The sequence below is a fragment of the Cajanus cajan genome, chromosome 2 (assembly GCF_000230855.2).
Source record: "Cajanus cajan strain Asha chromosome 2, NIPB_CcT2T_4, whole genome shotgun sequence".
NCBI classification, from domain to species: domain Eukaryota; kingdom Viridiplantae; phylum Streptophyta; class Magnoliopsida; order Fabales; family Fabaceae; genus Cajanus; species Cajanus cajan.
In genome coordinates, this window is record NC_138518.1 from 67,415,167 (window position 1) to 67,439,322 (window position 24,156).

At 33.7% G+C, this 24,156-nt stretch overlaps 4 protein-coding genes and 1 non-coding gene across 5 annotated transcripts; 2 read left to right on the top strand and 3 right to left on the bottom strand.

The window, feature by feature from the left end:
• Positions 1-2,802: 2,802 nt before the first annotated feature.
• LOC109799561 (chalcone synthase 1) lies at positions 2,803-4,324 on the bottom strand. Its single transcript, XM_020360142.2, has 2 exons — positions 4,048-4,324; positions 2,803-3,935 (listed from the first exon to the last, which is right to left on the bottom strand). The coding sequence occupies exons 1-2, from the start codon at positions 4,223-4,225 to the stop codon at positions 2,947-2,949; spliced, it is 1,167 nt and encodes a 388-aa protein (XP_020215731.1). The 5' UTR covers positions 4,226-4,324; the 3' UTR covers positions 2,803-2,946.
• A 3,185-nt stretch (positions 4,325-7,509) lies between these two features.
• LOC109799422 (chalcone synthase 1) lies at positions 7,510-9,101 on the top strand. The gene is made up of 2 exons (XM_020359975.2): positions 7,510-7,802; positions 7,915-9,101. The coding sequence occupies exons 1-2, from the start codon at positions 7,625-7,627 to the stop codon at positions 8,901-8,903; spliced, it is 1,167 nt and encodes a 388-aa protein (XP_020215564.1). The 5' UTR covers positions 7,510-7,624; the 3' UTR covers positions 8,904-9,101.
• Positions 9,102-12,341: 3,240 nt separating this feature from the next.
• LOC109799486 (uncharacterized) lies at positions 12,342-14,376 on the bottom strand. Its single transcript, XM_020360057.3, has 2 exons — positions 14,218-14,376; positions 12,342-14,140 (listed from the first exon to the last, which is right to left on the bottom strand). Exon 2 carries the CDS (start codon positions 13,977-13,979, stop codon positions 12,618-12,620), a length of 1,362 nt encoding a protein of 453 aa, XP_020215646.1. The 5' UTR covers positions 13,980-14,140; positions 14,218-14,376; the 3' UTR covers positions 12,342-12,617.
• Positions 14,377-14,460: 84 nt separating this feature from the next.
• On the top strand, positions 14,461-14,542 carry TRNAS-AGA (transfer RNA serine (anticodon AGA)). Its single transcript has one exon. It is a non-coding gene; the product is annotated as a tRNA-Ser (tRNA).
• Positions 14,543-18,541: 3,999 nt separating this feature from the next.
• Positions 18,542-23,709, bottom strand: LOC109799555 (putative magnesium transporter NIPA2). The gene is made up of 9 exons (XM_020360134.3): positions 23,426-23,709; positions 23,096-23,321; positions 22,938-22,994; positions 22,306-22,396; positions 22,004-22,164; positions 21,716-21,843; positions 21,488-21,625; positions 20,808-20,900; positions 18,542-19,179 (listed from the first exon to the last, which is right to left on the bottom strand). Exons 2-9 carry the CDS (start codon positions 23,220-23,222, stop codon positions 19,006-19,008), a joined length of 969 nt encoding a protein of 322 aa, XP_020215723.1. The 5' UTR covers positions 23,223-23,321; positions 23,426-23,709; the 3' UTR covers positions 18,542-19,005.
• Positions 23,710-24,156: the final 447 nt, after the last annotated feature.

Sequence of the window (24,156 nt, forward strand, 5' to 3'; positions counted from 1 at the left end):
CTTTTTTTATATAAAGTACATATAAAATTATAGTCTTATTTCAATTAAATTTTAATAAAATATAATTATGATATTATAGTTTATTACAATTCATATTAAGAAACTAATAATTTGATTTTATATTTAGTTGATAGTTATATATTTTAAACAACATATTAATTCGTAATTAATAGATATAATTTGGTTATGATAGTTATAGAAAATAATAAATAATATGTAATTATTATTTATTAAATTATTATGAAATATAAAGGTGTATATACATATAATGACAAATTAAGAATTTCACATTATTGTATTGTATTAATGATAGATATTTTAGGTAAAGTTATGTCAAATACTGATGTCAAATGATAAGACCATTGGTGGAGGCGATCACACATTCAACAACATTCCATGATAATTAAATAATTATTTTAGGTTAAATAATATATAATTTAATTGTAACATATAATAATAGTATATCATAACATTTATTTAAGAAAATACTTCTTCTAGAAGTAAGAATTTCTCTATTAACAAATACTATCAAAGTGACTCTTTTTCTCTATTTTAAAAAAGTGCAATTAATTAGTATAAAAAAATATATTAAATCATTATTTTGGGTTCGACAGTATAGAATTTTATATAAAAATATAAAATTAGCATTAATTATAAATTTAATATCAATTAAAACATATAATTATCAATTTTTGTAAATAATTTCAATAAAGTTTGATTTTATATTTAAAAATGAAAAATATAGTTAGAATTCATAAAGAATATGTAAAATGACAAATTAAGGTAACAAAAAAAGTTATAATTCAAACATGCATTTGTCATTTACAATTCCAAATAAATAAAAAAATTGATTAAATTTCGGTTTGCTATATCAGTAAATTTTCTATCTTAACTAAAGGAGTGTGTATTAGAAGAAATCACACTTACCTCTTTCTGTGACAATCTAAAACAGAGGTGCGACTATTGCGTGTATATGATGAAGAAGTGGTCATCACGGTTTTTTGAAAAAGATGGTTGAATTGGGTGCAACCAATTCGCGTATATGATGGAGGTGTGGCCATTGGTTTTCGGTTCAATAGAGAATGATGACTATTAAACAATAAAAAGGAAGAGTTATCGTAAGTAGAGAAGAATGATGACTATGGAACTTCATAATCCAAATATTTAAGATTTGTAAATATGAAAATATAGGATGTGTGGTTATAGAGATATATATTAAAATAAGAAAACCATTATAGAATGATACATAAATAAAAAAGACGGTATATAATGACATGTAAACATTTTTGCTAACATAGTAATATTTTAGAGACATTTTAAACTGACCTATCAATGTAATACAAAATAGTTTAGCTTTTATATTATAAATAGATATATATTAGGCAAATTTGGTAATATTTTTATTTTAAACTACATCTTTTACGGGTATATATATATAAAATAGGAAACTAAAAAAGAAAATTATAAATATACACTATCAGCAATGCATAAGACCAAATACGTTAGCAAAATAGTTACATCAAAACGAGCCACTTGTTTACGTCTCTAGCAAAAGACCGTAATAACCCTGGTAGCTTGTTTAATGCTTCAATAAGACAAAAACTACTGCTGAATATTGTCATATATGAGGACAACCCTCATGACACTTGACACATTTAGGTGCAGAACTTAAAACAAGAAAACTCACCATCTTATGGCTATTTACCTCACCAAAACAGTACATTCACATGAAAAACAAGGTGCAGAATTTAATATGTAAAAACTTGTCATTTTGAGGCTATCTACTTCAAGTGGATTGTGTAACTATAGATGTTTCTTGTCCCAAAATATTAATGCTTCCTTGCTATTCCTTACAATTTCAGAATGAATTCTAAGAGATGTTTCACCAGCCCATAAAACATTCAAGTTCTAATCAATCCTGCTCTCTTCCTTCTATTTAAACTATACAGTAAATATATATCAAAAAAGTCATCAATGCAAGTCATTTTGAATTGCTGAACTTAGGCAATGGCTCTACAAGCATTAACAAAATCTTGTGCACATATCAATCCAAGGGAAAATAATGGCATTCAAAGCAAAATCAAACAATACAACTGACTCAAAAGAACTTGACCCATCAAATAATACACTCCCTCAATTCTCACTACAAATCCTGTGTCTCTGGAACTTGGCAACAACACTGCAAACTTAAAATAACCCTCTGACTCAATAGAAATCACAAACTTTTTGTTTCTGTACTAAAAAACATGCAGGAAAGATTTGCCAAAACAGCAGAGTTTATAATTGCCAAACGCTGTTTCATTTCACGCACCAACAGAATTTGAATTTATTTCTAATTTAATTAATAGCCACTAATCTAATTTGTCAGTTCAGAAAATAACTTTATAGGGTAATGTAACTAAACATTTAATTACTTAAGCACCGATCAATGCATCTCAGAAAATAACTCTGTAGGCTAATTTAACCAAACATTGAATTAGTCAAGCACCAATCTATACATCTCAGAAAATAACTCTGCCACAATGTGTTTACTTAATACTTATCCAACCCTTCTGTATAATTTTTTTTTTCTTTCACCCAAAGAAATCATGATACACACAAGGAGAACTTCAAGCCAAAGTTGACTATGTTAACTGGCACAACACTCCTTACACAATTGGTCTTTACGGACAGTTCTATAGTCCAATTTATACAGTTATTTAGTCCATTTTATACTCAATTGCTGAATTTTTTAACTGAAGATGAAATTGGACAAAAGCAATTCATTTTGCAACTGTATAGCTCAATTGTGTGCAAGCTTAATTGCAACAATAACATGACATGTTCTTATTAACTGGCATAGTAATATCATGTGAGGAAGGGGGAATTAAAGCAAAAACAAAAAATATTCAAACTGAACATGAAAGAATACATAAGTAAAAAATTTGTGGTCTTGACGAAGTATGATTAGACAGTGACACTGCGGAGCACAACAGTCTCAACAGTGAGTCCAGGGCCAAAACCAAATAGCACACCCCATTCAAGGCCTTCACCAGTTGTGCCGAGTCCATTTTCTATCGACTTCTTCCTCATTTGATCCAAGATGAATAGAACACATGCACTTGACATGTTACCATACTCACTCAGCACATGTCTAGTAGCTTCCATTTTTTCAGGCTTCAAGCCTAACTTAGCCTCAACCTGGTCTAAAATTGCAGGGCCACCAGGGTGTGCAATCCAAAAGATAGAGTTGTAATCAGAGATTCCCAAGGGTTGGAAGGCTTCAACTAAGGCCTTCTCGATGTTCTTAGAGATGAGTCCAGGAACATCCTTGAGGAGATGGAATGTGAGTCCAACTTCACGAAGGTGACCATCAATAGCCCCTTCACTATCCGGAAGGATTGTTTGTGCAGTCCACACAAGCTCAAAGAAAGGCTTTTCAACTGGCAAAGGGTCTGATCCAACAATGACTGCAGCAGCACCATCTCCAAACAGGGCTTGCCCCACAAGGCTATCAAGATGGGTGTCACTTGGGCCACGGAATGTGACTGCAGTGATCTCGGAGCAAACCACAAGCACACGAGCACCCTTGTTGTTTTCAGCCAAGTCTTTGGCCAAACGAAGGACCGTGCCACCGGCAAAGCAACCTTGTTGGTACATCATGTAACGTTTCACGGAGGGACGAAGGCCTAGGAGTTTAGTGAGCTGATAGTCAGCACCAGGCATGTCGACACCACTGGTGGTGCAAAAGATGAGATGAGTGATCTTTGACTTGGGTTGACCCCATTCCTTGATTGCCTTAGTTGCAGCCTCTTTTCCCAACTTTGGTACCTCCACAACCACCATGTCTTGCCTTGCATCCAATGAAGGTGCCATGTATTCACACACACTCGGATTCTCCTTCAGGATCTCTTCATTCAAGTACATGTACCGCTTCTTGATCATTGACTTATCACCTGAAATTAATAAAAAATAATATTATTAATCACTACTTTAGATGTAGTCTAAAATAAAGATATAGATATAATGAAATGATATGTGGGACAATGAGATAAATGATGATCTTACACATTCGCTTAAACTTTTCTTTGAGCTCAGTCTTGTGCTCACTGTTTGTGATGCGGAAATAATAATCAGGATATGTACTCTGATCGACACAGTTGGGAGGAGTGGCGGTGCCAATAGCCATGACAGTGGCAGGGCCTTCTGCACGTTGTGCCTTTCGGATATCTTCAACACTCACCATCTTAATTCTCTCAACAATCTAAGCTTGCACCAAAGAATTAATGAAACTAAAGTAGTAGCTTAGAAAGAAAAGAATATGTGATGGGAATGGATGATGCAAATTGGTTTGGAAGAGTGGATATATATATAGTGTTGGATTGAAAAGGGTAGGTAGGTAGATGCAGTGCATGCGTTTTCTGAAGAATAGCTGCGCTCACCGCATGTCTAAGTAGACCGTTGACTTCCCCGTTATACCAACCCATTATTTTAATTTCATTTTTCTAATGACTCAGAGTTCGATTTTTATTTGGAAACCATCTTTATTCAAACTTTAATTATGTCGAGTCAAATTAATCTAAGATAATTAAGACAAAATAAAAAAAAAAATACAGGTTTTTTTTTCTTTCTTTTTTCTCCTCTTGTCTTTACAATTGCTTTTCATAATTTTGTTTACTAAGCAAGACTCGTTTCATAAAAACACAGCTTTGAGAGTTTCATGTCATGTACGTGGGAAAAAAATTGTTACCATGGATTTATGTTTTATTACTGAGTTTCAAAGATTAGTAGTCTTCTTTATCGTATTGAAAGATATCCCGAGAAATGAAAAAAAAAATAATAATAATAATAATAATTTCTTTTAGAAAAGGAAGAAATTTAAAAAAATGTTTTAAAAGATGCGGTTTGGTGGTGTTATGCGCAGCCCTTGTGGGCTTGTTGTTGATGTTACGTTCTGATGCATGTGGACTGTTCTTCCACCCAAGACAGTTAGCTCAAAAATGATGAATAGGATTCATAATTTAAAGTGTGTTTAGAATATCATTTTTTTTGTCACAGAAAATAAAAATGTAAAATATTATCTGATACTTCACGTTCAAAAAAGAAAAAAAAAAGGGTATTTTTGGGAATCATGTATATAGTTGACTTTTATTATAACTAATTACTTTTAGCTTTTTTATTTTTACAGTGTAGGATCATTGGTTTTCTTATTCTTTTTCTTTTATTAGAAGGTGAATTGCATTCAAGTATATCTTAAAAGAAAGAAGAAATAAAACAGGGCCAATTTTGACATGGCCAGCAAATAGTTCTTTTAATCTTAAAGTTGCTTTATCCAAATTATTTTCAACTTTTGATCTTGGTTATTTGTTTTAAGCTTGTGTTTTTTGGAATACATATAATAGTAGTATTGCCACCATATCTTCACTTTGAGATGCATGCAAGGCATTCAGAAGCTCGAATATGATTATATGACAATAGTAGCCTAGTAGGTCAGTAGTCTCCTCTACTTACTCTATTAAATGGCAAATTTTTTACCGATGCTTTTCATACACTTTAGACATGACCAAAAATGCCGCTAGATCTATTGTGGATTGGTTAATATGTAGATCATAAATTATAATGGGTTGGTTGAAAAAAGTTTAGATTCACTTTAATCTTTTAAATTGATGTCTAAGTCTGAACTTCTTTAAATTATAGACTTTTCGAGTTAACTCATTTTATTTTATCTTTTTTATTTATATTTTTCTCTAAAATTCAAAATTGATAACTATTGTAATAATTATTTTTATTAATTTGATAGGTTTTGAGAATAACAAAAAATTATACATTCTTACTAATCCTTCATTATTTTATATATATATATATGAAAGATTAGTAAGAGTGTATAATTTTTTTCTAATCTTATTTTAATATATATATATATATATATATATATATATTAAAATAAGAATAAGACTAGAATTTTCATTAACATCAACTAGAATTGAAATAGTCTAATGATATTTTAATGATATGATATTTGATTGTAGATGATAAAATTGTGAAAGAATATGACTTTAAAACTCATTATCTTTCTCTCAAAGAATTATGAATTAAAGAAGAGTAGACTAGTACAAGATTATTGAAAGAAGTGATAACAAATGACAAATATAAAACCCAACATACAATACATCTAATTGATAGTTTTACAAAAGTGAGTTTCGTAATTAGTCACATAATATATGTACAAAATCAAGAAAATCATAAGTATTTCTTTGATATTTTATAACATAAAATCTCCTTTCATCAACACAAAAACATCAAAATCTTATTATGATGTCAATCGATTGAAAATTTGTATAAAAATTCATCATACAAAGATTATATAAATTCAAGATTATGGCATATAAATGTAGAAAGAATAGATAAAAATAGAAACCTCATATAAAGAATGGACCACCTTATATTTCACAATATCCAAGTAAATCGTATGGAAGACTTGAATGAGAGAACACTACTCTGAATCATAATAGACTCAATAGCCCACAATTACCATTAACTCTTGCAATTGCAAGTTGTATGCAAATATGGAAACTTAAGTTACTTTATTATATATAAAAAAAATTTAAAAAAAAAACCTTTGTTATTTTATTTAAATTTCTTAAAAACCCATTCATACCACTGTTATCCTACAAGTGACGAGTAATTAAATTGGACCGATAGGTAATCAATGGTGTAGTCGATCCAAACCTTATGTTGGATCATAAATGGCATCAGCTCAGTATGAACAAAGAGTGATCCAGCCAGTTTTGTCGGCACGCTGCCCATCATCCAATTATCTAACACCACATTTACATTGCCCCATTGAAGAATATATATATATTTTTTTATAGTTTTCAAATTGTGTAAAAAGAAATTGTTGTGTTTTTAGTATTATATATTCAGATAAATTCCCTCCCCTCTTTTTTAAAACATTCTTTTAGAGTCATGCTATTTTTCTGTACTAAACATTTTCCTTTTTTATTTCTCGTAGTGTTTTTCAACACGACAAGTAAGCCTAATCTTTCAAACAAAATATTAAAACAGAAATCACCCCTTGACAACTTTTTTTTATATACATGAATATCAACGATGAGATTTAATATTAAATTTAATTAATAGTCTGGAATTAGAATCATAAATATCTCAGAAGAAAAAAAATTGTCACAATATATTGCCTAAAAAATAAGAAAGAAAAAAACACGTGTCACTCTCCGGTTCAACGCAAGTTGACTAGTAACTAAATATTTTGAAACAAACGTAATTGAACAAGCATTATGGAGAAAAGAAAGAAAGAAACAGTAATATGATGGCACATTGGAAGAAGAAAAATAATAATGGGTTGGTATGATGGGAGAGTCAACAGTCTACTTAGACATGCGGTAAGTGCAGCACATGTTTGAAGGAAAACCAGTGATTGATCGGAGGAAGTATGCACTGCATCTTCCTACCTACCCTTTTCATTTCAACTACGTATACTTATCTCTATATATATCCACTCTCCCACACCAATTTCCAACATCCATTCCCATCATATATATCCTTTTCTTTCTAAGCTACTACTTGTGTTTCATTATATTATTTCTTTGGTGCAAGCTAGGTAGCTTAGTTTGTTGAGAGAATTAAGATGGTGAGTGTTGAAGATATCCGAAAGGCACAACGTGCAGAAGGCCCTGCCACTGTCATGGCTATTGGCACCGCCACTCCTCCCAACTGTGTCGATCAGAGTACATATCCTGATTATTATTTCCGCATCACAAACAGTGAGCACAAGACTGAGCTCAAAGAAAAGTTTAAGCGAATGTGTAAGATCATCATTTATCTCATTGTCCCACATATCATTTCATTATATCTATATCTTTATTTTAGACTACATCTAAAGTAGTGATTAATAATATTATTTTTTATTAATTTCAGGTGATAAGTCAATGATCAAGAAGCGGTACATGTACTTGAATGAAGAGATCCTGAAGGAGAATCCGAGTGTGTGTGAATACATGGCACCTTCATTGGATGCAAGGCAAGACATGGTGGTTGTGGAGGTACCAAAGTTGGGAAAAGAGGCTGCAACTAAGGCAATCAAGGAATGGGGTCAACCCAAGTCAAAGATCACTCATCTCATCTTTTGCACCACCAGTGGTGTCGACATGCCTGGTGCTGACTATCAGCTCACTAAACTCCTAGGCCTTCGTCCCTCCGTGAAACGTTACATGATGTACCAACAAGGTTGCTTTGCCGGTGGCACGGTCCTTCGTTTGGCCAAAGACTTGGCTGAAAACAACAAGGGTGCTCGTGTGCTTGTGGTTTGCTCCGAGATCACTGCAGTCACATTCCGTGGCCCAAGTGACACCCATCTTGATAGCCTTGTGGGGCAAGCCCTGTTTGGAGATGGTGCTGCTGCAGTCATTGTTGGATCAGACCCTTTGCCAGTTGAAAAGCCTTTCTTTGAGCTTGTGTGGACTGCACAAACAATCCTTCCGGATAGTGAAGGGGCTATTGATGGTCACCTTCGTGAAGTTGGACTCACATTCCATCTCCTCAAGGATGTTCCTGGACTCATCTCTAAGAACATCGAGAAGGCCTTAGTTGAAGCCTTCCAACCCTTGGGAATCTCTGATTACAACTCTATCTTTTGGATTGCACACCCTGGTGGCCCTGCAATTTTAGACCAGGTTGAGGCTAAGTTAGGCTTGAAGCCTGAAAAAATGGAAGCTACTAGACATGTGCTGAGTGAGTATGGTAACATGTCAAGTGCATGTGTTCTATTCATCTTGGATCAAATGAGGAAGAAGTCGATAGAAAATGGACTCGGCACAACTGGTGAAGGCCTTGAATGGGGTGTGCTATTTGGTTTTGGCCCTGGACTCACTGTTGAGACTGTTGTGCTCCGCAGTGTCACTGTCTAATCATACTTCGTCAAGACCACAAATTTTTTATTTATGTATTCTTGCATTTCAGTTTGAAAATTGTATTGTTTTTGCTTTGATTCCCCCTTCCTCACATGATATTTGTGTACCAGAAAATAAGAACATGTCATGTTATTAATGCAATTAAGCTGACACACAATTGATCTATACAATCGCAAATGAATTGCTTTTGTCCAATTTCATCTTCAATGAAAGAAGTCTGCAATTGAGTGTAAAATGGACTATAAAGCTGTATAAATTAGACTATAAAACTGTCCGGAACCAGGTTTATAGCCAATTGTGTTAGGAGTGTTGTGCCAATTAACATAGTCCACTTTGGCTTAAAGTTTTCCTTGTGAAGACCACAAAGCTTTATTTTTTCCTATGTTCTCTTGCGTGTTCAATTTAAATTGTATTCTTTTTGCTATGATTCCCCCTTCCTCACATGCTTTTTGTGTACCAGTAAATAAGAACATGTCAAATTATTCATGCAATTAAGTTGCGCACAATTCATGTATACAGTTGCAAAGTGAATAGCTTATGTCCATTTTCATCTTCAAGGAAAGATTCTTTGTGATTGAATACAAATTGAACTATTTGGATGTGTATGTTTTATTATTATTATTATTATTATTATTATTATTATTATTATTATTATTATTATATATATGGGAAGAGCATTGTAACTGTAATTCATGTAAAGTCCTATAGCTCTTTTTTTTTTTTGAGAAATTTGCAAAACATTGAAAATAATGACATGGAAATTCTTAACATTTAATAATTTCTAGTGAAGTGCTAAACTGTAGAACTTATGGTAAAGAGGGAAAGAGAAAAAAAAACTTGTAGTTGATTACAATGATTGCCTTTTATATGATGTAGTTGTAATGTAGAGGACAACTAAATGATGTTTCACATGCCATTATATGGTTTCCTAAAGGCGGGGTGGTGCGACTAGAAAGCTAGATGCTTATGGCTTGTATACCTTAAATATGAACCGAGAATTCTCGATTGATGCAAATGTAAAGATGGTAAATTTTATCGCGGGAGTAATTTTATACCATATGGTGGTGGTAGTTTCGAACGTATACTTACACACATAATCTTATTTTATCCGGCGTCAAATAAATAGATGAGTAGATTTAGGGGAGCTTAATTCTGAAGCCATTAAACTAGCCTTGCAATTCTGAAGCCATGGGTCCAAGATAGAGTTGTTTTATGCATAATTTAAGAGTTTCTCATTATTAAAAAAAGTATACAGTAGACCTTTAATACATGTATATGTGGTGTAAAAATATTAGTTATCATTAGGCATCAACATTTGATAATTATAAATTAATACCCAATATGATTGCAAGTGAAAGTCAAGGCAAACAGTTTAACTTGGTAACTGTAAAATAAAACAAATGTTACTCTCGTGGTTAAACAACTTGCCTAAGAGCACCTCCAATGGGAGGTGCTTAGTGTGTTGCTTATTCTTAAGCTACGGTTCTTATTAAAAACTCTCATTGGAGTCATCCTACATGGCACTTGGGTTGCTTAACAAATTTTCTGTGTTGCTTCTACAAGGTCCGTTGCTTAGCATTGAGGAGAGAAATCTGATTGGCTAAACGAAATCTACGTGGAATATGGGTCAGATTTAAGAAAATAAAAAAAATTGAAAAAAACGTGTTCACCTCACCTCATCTTCGTCTCTCCGTGCCACTGCACGACGGACACCGCATAACCAGAACGGCCAGCCGGCGACCACCGCGTGCCACCGTGAGCGGCAGAACCACCGCAACCACCGTTTGCCACCGCGAGCGCCAGAACCACCACCGCAACCATCGCGTGCCACCGCGAGCGCCAGAACCACCGCGTGCCACCGCGAGCGCCAGAACCACCGCGTGCCACCGCGAGCGCCAGAACCACAGTTCGCGCGGCTCCATATACCCAGACCCGCCCCCCGCAACCCCTCCGCCCTTGACCCCTCCGCGCGGAACCCCTCCGCGTGCGACCACGTCATCCATAACCCCGCGGCCCCTCCGCCCAGACCACCTCTGCGCGCCGGTCGGAGAAGAGAGAGTGAAGAGAGAGTGCGGTGAGAGAAGAAAGAAGGAACGAGACGTCTATTTTTTATTTTTATATTTTATTTTCTGTTTTTATTTTTTACATTTTATTTTCTATTTTCTATTTTTTTATATTTTATAATAAAAAAATACATTTCGTAAAATTTTATTAAAAAATAATTAAATCAAACACATTTTTAGTATTTCTATTTTCTAAATAGAAAACAAGAACTCAAACTAAACAAATTTTCTAAATCTAAAAATTTAAAAATAAAAATTATTTTTAAAGATAAAAATAGAAAATATTTTCTCAAATAAAATAGTCTTTTAATTTTTTATTATAGAATATACTAAGCTACTTTTTTTTATTATTATAATTTTTTTATTATATAATTTCTTTTATTTGTTATTCATATTTATATAGTATTTATAATAATTAATTTTTTTAAAATTTATAATAAAGTGTAGTGTGAGGTGTCAAAAAATGTAGTATGAGTTGTAAAAAAGTAGGGGTGCTTATAAGCAATTTCCATTGGAACAAAACTTGTAAAAATATAGTATGAGTTGCTTAAGAGTGACGTGGCACAGTGAGACCCATTTAAAGTGGTTGGGAGTTGCTTTGGAGATGCTCTAAGAACATGAAGCTCTAGTAAACAAAAACGAAAGCTGTGAATGGGTATTGAGATACGGGTATAACAAGGGGAGGGTATGGTATAAAAGAATATGAAGCTCTAGTTTAAACCCTGGTAACCCTCCCCCTGTTATATCCATTGACTTCACTTAGGTATGGGTATATCAAGAAGAGGGTATAAACTATAAAAGAATATTCTCTGTTAGGGCATGAGATCTGTCTTTAAATACCAATTAAAATAAATAAAAGAAGAAAAAAATTGATAAAAATTTTAGTAAAGTAATGAATCAACTTCATTCATAGCTCCTGGCTATAATCTTGTAAAACAAATATACAAAATGAACACAAGAAAATCCAAATATGAAGATAGAGTAACTAAAGATTACACATGAGAACATGCCAGAGTATAGGTGAATTTTGTAAGAGTAAAAATGTAAGGAAGATAAAGGATAACTAAATGTAAATCTAAAAACATCTCCCAAATTATTTCCTCCGTGAGAACCCCTTTAAATTTAAATTGTACCAAACACACAGTAACACATCAGACATGTGCACAAGTGTTGAAACTTGAAACAAGGCCAGGTTTAACTTAGCTGAGTATTTGGAAAGAATATAGGAGATGAACTTAGTTAAAGTATAGCAGGAACAGGAAATAATAACAAAGGATGAATAAGTCTAGATGTCATCAGCTGTTGTTTCATATGCATTACTACTTGAATGCAAGAACATATTATACGCTTTAAATAATAGATAGTTTGAAACTTTGAATAGAAACATTAAAACATGTATTGGACAAAAAATGTGACCTTTACACTCACAGCTTCATAGTTCAGTACAGACGAAAGCAAGGAACAAAAAGCATTATTTATATCAATTAGTTACACTAAAATATTATAACTAGACACAGTATACAATCATACCTAATTGAAGAAAGTACAATTAAAAATGCATTCAACAGTTATGTGCACTTTTCGCCACTTCTTGTAACAGAAATGTTCCTGGACTCCTCAGCACAACACACAAAATGGCAGAGATACATCATCCGTCAACAATGAATTGATCCTCTTGATTATCTCCCTCAACCCTAGTGTCCCCGTGAACAATACCATTTACGTGATGCAAATTTTGCATCATTTGTGAAAGATAATGGTTGCTAGCACTAGTATGATCAGATAGGCCAGCGGGTTGGGCAGGCCACTGCGAGAAAATACCAAGCAATTGGCTAGTAAGATTCTGTTGCTCATGAAGAAAACGAGTCTGCATCTGGCCCATCTCTGCTCGGTGCTGGCTTAGCATCTCGTCAACTCTCTTCTTCCATTCTAACCTCCTGCAATTCATCCTCTCCTCCCATTCCCTCTCATGCATCAGCTCTTCCTCTCTCTTTTTCCTTTCCATCTCTTCGTTTTCCTTCTCCATAGCTTCCCACTCGGCCATCCTCTGCCTCCTCAGCTTCTCCCTCTCCTTCTCCCGCTCCTCCCTCTCCTTCTCCCTCTCCTCCAGTTTCTTCTCCCACTGCTTATCAAGCTCCACCCGCAAATTCTCCCTCCTCTGCCTCTCACGCTCCCTCTCCACCTCTCGCTGCTCAAATCGCGCCTCCATTTCCCTCAACTGCCCGAGCTGGTTGGCGAGAATCCTCCACGCCTTCTTCTCCATCCCCTTCACCACCTTCCTCTTCTTCTTCAAACTCAACCCTGTCACCTCCCCTTCCTCCTCAAACACAAAACCGTTCTCCGCCGCATCCTCCCTCACCCGACCACCCCCATTGTAATTCACCTCCCCTTCCTCAGCCTCATGCTCATACTCAAACCCCAACCCCATCACCTCATTGTCAACCCCATCCATAGCAGCCCCAAAATCCCCATCTCCGGAATGACCCATCTGCCCAAACTCAACCATATCCATCCCCCCGCCACCGGCAAGAAACCCATCCCCATGATCCCCATCGCGATCTCCATCCACATCACCATCCCCATCCCCAATCCCCATCAACTCATTACCACCATGACCACCCACAACAAGCGCAACATCCCCAAACACATCCTTATACCTAAGAAAGTTAGACCAATGAGTAAGTCCCTCCACCCAATCAAACTCACTCCCATCACAATCCCCTCCTCCGGAACCCGAAAACTCAGGCCTCTTGATCTTCTGCTTCACCAGCAGATACTGGTGGCGCATATTCTGCACCTTGGTGGAAACGTCCTTCCAACTCCACTGCCAAGGGAACGCCACGGGGTCGCGCACGTGGTGCACGGAATTCACGTGACACGCGATCGGCTTGAACTTCTTCTCACGAGTGCGCATCTTCGCGAGCGAACCGTCCGCCACCATCTCGCCGTACTTGTCGATTAGGGTTTTCTCCTCCGCCTCGGTCCATTTCTTCCGTCGAGGAGGAATCATCGGGAACCAAACCCTAAGCTATCGTTTCCTCCTTCCTCCTCCTCCTCCTCCTTCGCTTCCTCCGCGAGCACCAAAACCTTCTCCGTTAGCGATTCCGATTGCATCGAGAACGCCACGATCGCGCGAGGCTTTGTTTCGCTTTTTCAATCGGCGATTTTAACCTAGCGATTGGTTAATCGAATGACTCTTTCCGAAAATGAAAAGAGAAATAGAAAAGGAGAAGAATGAAGTGGCTTACCTTTTCGGAATTCAGAGAGTGAGAGCGGCGTGATTTTCCCGGAAACTTCAATTTTCTGGAGAAAATATCCAAATAATAATTCACTGCGGAATCAAGTGACCAGAAGCTATATTCCAAAGTTCCTGAGACTGAAAATTTTCCGGCCAATTTTATGTTCCAGAATAATCTTATTTTTTTTTTCAGATGTTTTTTTTTGTTTATTTATGGTAATTATTTAATAAATAAACATTTTGAAACAAATCAGTGGGCATGCCGGAGTGGTTATCGGGCATGACTAGAAATCATGTGGGCTCTGCCCGCGCAGGTTCGAATCCTGCTGCTCACGTTTTTTCTCTATTTTTTACCTTAGTGGATATTCTGGCTAGGTTCAACATAGTATCATTTAGTTTGCACTTTGGCTATCTCTTTCATTTGTTATTTTTGTTAATGGAAATATGATAGTAATACATTTTATATTTTTGATTTGTGTAAAATTTGGATTGTTTGATAAATATTGCAGGAAAAAACGAAGTGTAATCTTAGCTCAAGAACTTGACAAATTATAGTGTCTTTTAGATTAGTATTTGGGAACTTCTTTTTGTAAAATTATTTTTTTTTTAGATAAACTTGAGTTTAAAGTAAAGTGATTTGTACTTGGATTTTTTAATCTCATAACCAAGTGCGTAAGAAATGTATATATCTATACATCATATAAATAAAATATATCTTTTTAATATATACACTTTTTAAACTATTTTATTTTTATAATTATTTTCAAATTACTATTTCTCTCGTTATCTTTTTATCTATTTATTTAATTTATATTCTCTCTTCTCATCTTTTCTATAAATTTTAGTCCTAAAACTTCTCATTTTCAAATTAATCACTCATTTCATTATATATATATATATATATATATATATATATATATATATATATATATATATATATATATATATTTTTCATAAAGAGACACAAAATGCATTTTTTCCCTCTAATTTATTATAAAGTTCTTAATTCAACAAGGTCAATAATTTCTAGTATGTTGCCTAATCTCGATATATTATGTTCTATAAATATTACAAGATGATTCGCAGTCCTTAATTGTTAATTAAGGCTGATTTCAAAAATTATGATACAATTATTTAAAAAAGATAATAATTATTGATATTATTTATAATATTTAGCCCATATAATAAAAAATAAAATAATGAAAGATTTCCTGTTTAACATTCCCTCAAATTGATGCGACTAGTCAAGAAGCATCAATTTGCTAAATAGAAATTGGTGAAAAGATCAAGAAACAGCTTTAATAAAAATATCAGCGAGCTGAAGTTGCAAAATGACATGAGGAAGAGCGATGATATGGTCATCAAGAGCACGAATGGAGTCACAGTCCACCTTAATATGTTTGGTACATTCATGAAATACTTGATTTGTAACAATTTAAATGCACTAGTGTTGTTAGCATAGAGGGACATTGTAGTGGTTTTAGGAATTCCAAGTTCTACCAACAAATCACAAAGCCAAATAATCTCATAACAAATTGTAGAGATAGCTCAATACTCGGTGAATGACTTGGAAACTCATACTTGCATTTTACTCTTCCAAGAAATTAGAGTAGGACCAAGGAACATACACCACCTAAAGATAGACCTTCGAATATTGGGACAACCTACCCAATCCGCATAACTATAAGCAAGCAAAGTAAGAGATGTGTTACCTGGAAAAAATAATCCTCATTAAAAAGTTTAACATGTTGCCTGATCTCGATATATTCTATTCTATAACTATTACAAGATGATTCACAAACCTTAATTGCTAATTAAGGCTGATTCCCAAGTTTATTAGATAATTATTTGGAAAGAATAATAGTTGTTGATATTATTTCTAATATTCAGCCCATATAATAGTAAACAAAATAATGAAAGATTCTTTGTTTAACAAATGAAAATGTAATATTTAAAACATGTTTTTAAGAACAAAAATAATTTTACTCTTAGACAACTAAACATAATTTATTTTGGTATGAAAATGTATTTTTCTTATGAGTGTAGGCTTGGGACCTTAGATTATAAATCCAAGCATACTATTAGCAATTACTAGAGGCTTGTGTAGTGGTCCTCGGTTAATAAATGTTATTGTTAAATAAAATAATGTAAAATAATATGTTCTACAATTCTTTAATTGTAGCTAGATTTTGGATAAAAGACTAATGAAAACTTGTTATTATACTCTTTATATGTGAAATTTAACAGATGTGAGTGTTCTTACGAAATTACATTGGTGTGATTTCGAACATGATATATTTGTTATCAATGGTTTGATCAAAACTAAACCTCTCCTATTTGATTGGCACAGATAACGAAAGATTCACGTCATTCAATCAAGTGATTAGGATTTGAATTCTAACTCTTACAAATATAAAAAATTAAATTAAAAGGGGATGCTAACCTATTCGATGTCTGTCGAACTCCAAAGAAGATTGTCTTTCATATTCAATAGAGAATCCTCCTTGCTAATGAAAAAAAGAAAAAAAACTAAAGCTCACCTCAACCTCAAGTTTATCACTTCTATGGCACTCATCCAACCATATGTAACACTCCTTGCCTAATGCCTATGTCTAAGTACCAAGCTTCATAGTCTCAACCACCACAATATGGCACCACATTTTAACTTTGTAGGAAGAATACTCTGACCACATGAAAAGATTCTCACCTGTTGCCAACCTTGTCACGAATATGAGAGCATCATGGTCATTCTTGTTGTCAATAATAAGCGGACAATTCAGCAACTTAATGTTAAGAATGCCTTTCTAAATGGATTTATTGAAGAAGAGGTCTATATGGCTTAGGCACTGGACTTTGAGACAGCTAACAAATCCTTCGTATGCAAGCTACAAAAGTCATTAGATGGCCTGAAACAGTCCCCTAGGGTGTGGTTTGAAAGGTTTGCTTCTAACTTAACTAGGACTAACTCAAATCATGCAAGTTTGATCCATTTTTTTATACTAACCACTTCACAACACTGCATCCACAATCTAGAGTATGTTAATGATATTTAAATTACTGGAAATTAGCCTGATCTTATTCAACAGCTGATAACCAAACAAAACTCCACTTTTGCACTCAAAACACTTGGTAACTTGGACTACTTCTTGGGTATGGGAGTCATGTATCTTAAAAATGATTCCTTTATCTCAAGGAAAATATTTTAGAGACCTTTTGGCCAAAGCTAATTCGTTCTCAGCTAAAGGTATATTCACATCTATGCCTGGAGGCTGCAAATGCTCCAAATTTGGAGTTGATTTTCTCCAAAACGCCCAACTCTATAGATCCATTGTTGTCGCAGTACAGTAAGCTACCATCAACAGACCTGAAATTAGCTATAGTGTGAACAAAACGTGACAGGTTGTCCCTCAAATACTAGAAGATCAGTGGAAAGTGGTCAAACATATTCTACGGTATGTTCAGTGGACCCTTCACCATGGGCTATTATTGCTACTTACTTTAAGTCCCACTCAACTGATCACCTGTGGATTTTGTGATGTTGTGATTCAGACCTAGATGATCATCGTTCCACATATCTGGTTCCTACATTTATTTTGGCCTGAACGTGGTTTCTTGGTGGTCAAAGAAATAGCCTCTTGTTGCTCACTCAAATGTAGAGGGCTTAATATTGAAGTTTGGCCAATACCACAGTACAAAATTTTGTGGATACAGTCCCTTCGGCAAGAACATCAGCTCTGTTGTTTACCGCATCAATCTTTGCAGTGTCCTTGGCTCATAATCATGTCCTAGTGTCCTTCACTTTCGAGCTATGCATATGGAGTTGAATCTCCTTTGTCATCGAGGGTGCTCAAGAGAGGTCCGCTTATGTGTTATATACTAGCCCATGATCACATTGTAGACATTCTTACCAATGCTTTGGGAAGTACTCAATTTTGTGAATTGCACACCAAACTTGATTGATGCCTTTTCTTTAGCTCAACCACCTTGAGTTTGAGAGGAAAATACTAAAGAACTTTCTAGTGTCTTGAGAATTTCCAACTACATATGCTAGCTGCTACAATTAGTGATCTGACTACTGTCAATTTCTGAGTTATGTCAGATCAAATTCAATTAGTATATGATCTTGCTAAAAACATGGATAATGGTATTAGAGCATAATGAGATTGGGCAACAAATTCTCTCCTTCAGTAAAATTAACTTTCTTATTTTCTCTGTTTGTATTTCACTCTTGAATCATACATATTACATTTAGCCTATAGCTAGAAAATAAATGTTTAAAAAAAATTGACTTTATCCGTTTCTAAAGATTTAGTATACATATACACTAAGCCAAATGAATATTTCAAATTTTCCTTTACTGATGAATCGGGATAACATTTAAGTATATGAATACCATAATAGAACCTTCAAATGGACTCCAAGGATCATGATCTCATATTGATGAAGACTAACTTTAGCCTAATAGCTATACACAATTTCACAAAAAAAAAATCAGCTCATAAGGGAAAATCAAAAGAAAAAGATTACAAGAACCAAAAATGTGGTATTATTCTCCAATATTGTCTTAACAGCTGCTGCATGTAATATTTCGCATTAACTTCATACTTTCCGTTTTTGTTTTCTGACTTACAAGATTGTTAGCACCAGGCAATACCACTCATTCTCTGACCATCTTTTCCTTGAAATACCATAGCTTAATCTTCATTGGATTCTGAAAACTGTCTGTTTACCTTGGGAACCTAGGTGGAAGGCCATTGTAGTCCAGACTTGAGTTTGAAAAAAAAAAAATGAGCCATGCCTATGAAGTCCCTAAGTTATTATTATTAGCATGGTCCGGAGTTATAAAAACTGGGGGCTCTATGGGTTTAGTTCCCATATCTTTGGTTTTGTGAAGAAGAAAGGTCCCAGATAAAATTGTGACAAAGCCACAAATCTCAGTAGCAATTTGTGATGCATCTTGTGTGTCCCAATCCTGTAATATATAAACAAAGCATGAAAGCATATAATGACTTGCAATCCATTTGTGAATTCTCAACGAAGATATTATTTGAGTTATGACTAATAATAATGCAGATTACTCTAACAGGACAATATAGTAATTCAGATAATTGACCAATCGTAAATGTTAATCATGCGTTCATTGCGTTGTAACCTTGCCAGAATCTCATTGCCCATTTTTCCATTCGTATCATTAGTCCTCTAGAATGTACTGTAATGATTTTTCTAGGGATCCCATTGCCCATTGTAAATTTGTAACGACCATACTAAAGCTTCGTTTAGATAATCACTAACATATCCTTATAAATATTAAATCTATTTTACCTTAAAGGAATTATTTGCCGTTATATCTTTTCTTCAACGTCCTTTGTAAAAGAACAATTTTTCTCATATTGGAATGTATAGTCTTGGTCTTTTAAATGAAATTAAAAATCCTATTCTAAAAACGATTGTGATCGCATAATACCTGATCAATCCAAAGTCTATAAATGTTACCGCTCTAATTATAGAAACGATCAAGAAGTTATAAACAAATCATGACAAAAAAATGTTCTTTCCCTTCAAATTTACTCTGATTTCGGTAGTTTTATTTTTTTCATAGTCTTAACTATAACTAAAAGCAATAAGGAGAAAACAAGAATCTTATATCTGAATTGGGTTCTGTACTTATCATGCCTATATATCCTTTAGACATTTTCAAATGAAATATAGTTCTTCCAAACTTTATGAATTTGGAAGTGATTCTTGTGACTATTGAATACACTATGACATATAAGTACATACTTCGAATTAAATGTCATATTGCTTGTTTCTTAAAAAATAAAATAGCTCCTTGAAACAATAAAATAGAACAATAACAAACAAAATAAACTTTATATACAAGAGGACAAACCGCGCATGCTTTTAAAACAAAATATGAAATTACACAAAGAGGACATTTTAAGATATATGTTCTTCAAACAACTACTAGAAAAGAATCAATCATACCATTCGCAACCAACACTTTTATTCAACCAACTACTAAAAAAGATCATTGGCTCAACAATGATTCGCCAAAATCATATGATATATATTAAAATTCAGTGTGCCTGATTTGATAGATCTTAGGAGTCCAAGTTCTTCAAAAACCTTTATTCAACTTGATATTATTATGCAAGTTAAATTCTAATATGATTTTGGTAAAATACTATAAGTTATTATGTTTCTTATAATTTAATATTTCCCATTCAGTTTTACTTTTCCATGCACAAGAAGAAAAGGGGTAGTTTCTGTTTTATTTCCATAAACTACCTTATGTCTAATATGAAGAGTTGATAAGATAGGTGATAGCCAGTAGTTAAAAGTAGAGGAAAACTGATAAAAATTCCAAGTGAAAATTTAGATCCTAAATAACCTTTTCAAAGAATTGGTTTTTTTGAGAAAGCAGTGGTATCCTTTGTTTCATGGGAGCTGAATCCACCCAATGGAAATAGGCTTTTATTGTTGTTATTGTTTTAAATTACTATATGATTGCATAATTTAGTATCATCCCCAAGTACATGTTAAACAAAAATGAAAAATATAACATGTATATATATATAACCATAGAAGTCAATTAGTTACCTTAAACATGATTATGCTGGCAAATATGGTGAATGATGTGAACATGACATAGTAAACTGGTGATACAACTGCAGTGTTAAAGGTGTCCAAAGCCTGAAACATGTTTCCAAAATCCAAAATAAATAAATGGAATTACTATATAATAGATAAGCTTTTTCAAGGATTTAAGCAGATGGATTTTAATTGTTAAAGAAAGTCTACAGAGGATGCTAAATTGAAATTCAATTGCAAGTCGGTTGGGAATCCCTAACGTAAAAAATATAGCATGCAATTTCTAAAATATTGCATCTTAAAGTTTATTCATCTTTTACTGAAAATAAAAGGAAATTAAATAGTTCAATGCCAATTAAGAAGAGCAATACAAAAACTTTTATTTATAAATTTTCCAAGTGCTACATGCTAGATTATAAATGCAAACATGGTCATTTGGATAATGATATAGGCCCCAAAGAATGCAAAAGCATAATTAAGTTTCTTTGAGCATTAAAAATTACCACCTAATCACTAAGACTCAAAGGCTAAAGGTCATAGAAAAATCAAAATAGTGTTCTCATCATTAACACTCCAATAAAAAGTTTTAAAAAAAATATTTTTAACTTTGGCATAATTATTCTATGTTGTACTTTGGAAGACATCACAATCATAGCCAACAATAAATACACATATATACACATGTTTACCTTGTTCAAGTAGTTAATCTGCAAAAGACAACATCCTATCACAACAAGCGTAAAGAACCAGGTTTGGAAATAAATGAATTGGTTTTGGCCTTCCATTGTTAGCTTTATAGCTATTGACACTGCTTTCACACACATAACCTATGCAACAAGGAACAACATTAAGCTTGTGGAAGAAGGTTTATTATTGTTAACCATGATACATATGAGCACTGAAGACATAATTGATACCGTAATTGAGCCTGTGAGAGAACATATTCCAACATATACAACCAGATGAGTTTGTCCACATCGAGGAACATAATAGAAAATAAGGACGGAAACCAGAACCACAACTATAATGGTGTAGATTACAAAGCCTGTTGATGAAGAAAATAACTGAATGTCAGCTTAATTAAGTAATTAACTGTAAATGAATGCCTTGAATCCGTTAAGACCTTGTATCCTTCTACTTTGGTTTTCTAGGAGATTCAATTGTAAAATAATGTTGAAACCAAGAAATCAAGGATTAAAAAATACCTGGTTCTGTAGCAAGGAACCACACTTCCTTAACGGAGTGAATAACTCTTTCATGGGGAGCATGCAAAACAATAGTTGTAGATCCCACCACACAGAGAGCACATCCAAGCACTCCAAACATGTGCAATCTCTCTTTTAAGATAAAGTGAGCTAGTACTGAACTGCATCATGATATCAGCTTGTAATTATTTTAAATACAGGCAGTATCCAAATTAAATTTGATAGATGCGCATCCACGTTTTTGTCAAAAGAAGCATAAACATCCTAATAATTAATGTTACGAACAGTACCATGTTCCTTACCTGAAAATGATACTTAAAGCTCCTAAAGGAGTTACAAGTAGCGCTGGTGCAAATGCATAAGCTGCAAAATTGGCTATTTCCCCAACAATCACTAAAAAAACAAAGTAACCATACATATAGAATTAGTTGATGAAATTTCCATAAGATCAGAGAGAACATTAGCAAAAAGTTGTTTATAATTATAGAGTACCAACAGTTATAATGAAAATTTTGCTCTATGAAATATAGATATAAGGCATACAGCACAATATTGATCCTTGCGAAGGCATTTATATTGTGATTATCACTTTAACAATAAAGGTGGCAAGGCATTACCAAGACACTCAAATCTTTGTAACTTGTCTGAAACCCTAACAAGCGGTCTAGAGAAAGCCCCAAAACGGGGTCTTTTAAAGTCACTTAAAAGAATCAAAGGCATACATCTAGAACAAAAAGAAACATATCATGAAGTAATACAATAAACACACACACAGAGTCAAAAGATGGATTAGGTCAAACATGCAATAAAATTGATCACCGGAAATCCCACATAAATAAAAAAGGGTAGCTTGTATATTACAATTTGTCAAAAGTGTTTTGCAGGTAAAAATAGAGCACCAAAATAATTCAAAAAAAAACCAAAAATCACTTACTAGAGATCATTCCAAACCACCAACAAGGTTCATATAGATACGCATGCCCTCCCGAGGCTGTCAAATCAAAACAAAACAAACATAATGATTAAAAAAATGATATTAATTCAACACTTAGCATACCCAAAAAGACAACATATGAGAGAGGAAACATGAACCTGCTCTTTTCCCTGTAGTCCCAGCCTTTTTCAGGCCCACTTTTTTAATTATAAAACTAGAGCCAATGAAAATGCTGGAAGAAACAGCCAGAATAAACCCAGTTACGTTGTCAGAAGACGCCCCCATTTGTCACGATCATACAAATGAAACCCCAAAAAAAAGTATCTTCTGATCCAACGAACGAAGCAAAGGCAGGGCCAAGACGTCCAATTCAATCCCTTGACCCTACAAACCATTGCCGATTCGAAAATTAATGAAACAAATTGCACAACACGAAACACATGCATACATATATATGTTCGAATGGCATGTACGATAATGTTGTGTACCTTGTTGGCACCCTACATACAACTTTTTGGCTAGCAAATCATGACTCGTTGGTGAAATTGTCGCTCGAGCATGAAAATTGAAGCCTTAATTGTTGATGTCGAAGGTGTGGGTGGAAGAGATGGTGGAATCGGAATCAAATGGAGACGCGAGATGCTAACGTGTATGAATTTCTTCGGTAACAATTTCCCCAAATTAAGATTCTCCGAAACTCGCGTTTCCCGACACCTTTTGTAGTATTACAATTTTGTGCTGAGTTGTGTCGTGGGTGTGCCTCGTTTAATTGTGATTTGTGACTTGTGAGATTCATTCATGATACTAACTTAATTTTATAAGGACTTTCACTTAAATAATAATAATTAATAGTCCTATCTTTTAATTAATCATCATTAATATTTAACATACTTAATGCACTTTTTTTTTTACAGCTGGACGAATTTAATATGTGTATAATGCACATGTGACTATTTTATATAACTAAAATTTATAGTGAATAAATATTTTTATTATATAAATTAGAGGAAAATTTAAATGATATTAGTGTACTTTTTGTTAAATATTACACTGTTCAATAATTTTATATTAAATGTGAGTTTTATAAATTCAACTGTTAGATTGAAAGTCTTTTACTATTAAGTTATATGTGTAAAATTTTATATTAGTTCAAGATGATTTCTTGACGTAATATATATATTTTAAAATATAATAAAATATGAATTATAAAAGAAAGTAT

Coding starts and splice junctions, on each gene's coding strand:
- LOC109799561 (XM_020360142.2), bottom strand. CDS start 4,225: ATGGTGAGTGTTGAAGATATCCGAAAGGCACAACGTGCAGAAGGCCCT. Junction 3,936..4,047: donor AGAAAAGTTTAAGCGAATGT/GTAAGATCATCA, acceptor TATTAATTTCAG/GTGATAAGTCAATGATCAAG.
- LOC109799422 (XM_020359975.2), top strand. CDS start 7,625: ATGGTGAGTGTTGAAGATATCCGAAAGGCACAACGTGCAGAAGGCCCT. Junction 7,803..7,914: donor AGAAAAGTTTAAGCGAATGT/GTAAGATCATCA, acceptor TATTAATTTCAG/GTGATAAGTCAATGATCAAG.
- LOC109799486 (XM_020360057.3), bottom strand. CDS start 13,979: ATGATTCCTCCTCGACGGAAGAAATGGACCGAGGCGGAGGAGAAAACC.
- LOC109799555 (XM_020360134.3), bottom strand. CDS start 23,222: ATGGGGGCGTCTTCTGACAACGTAACTGGGTTTATTCTGGCTGTTTCT. Junction 22,397..22,937: donor GTGGTTTGGAATGATCTCTA/GTAAGTGATTTT, acceptor TTGTTTTTTTAG/TGATTGTTGGGGAAATAGCC. Junction 22,165..22,305: donor GCTTTAAGTATCATTTTCAG/GTAAGGAACATG, acceptor ATCATGATGCAG/TTCAGTACTAGCTCACTTTA.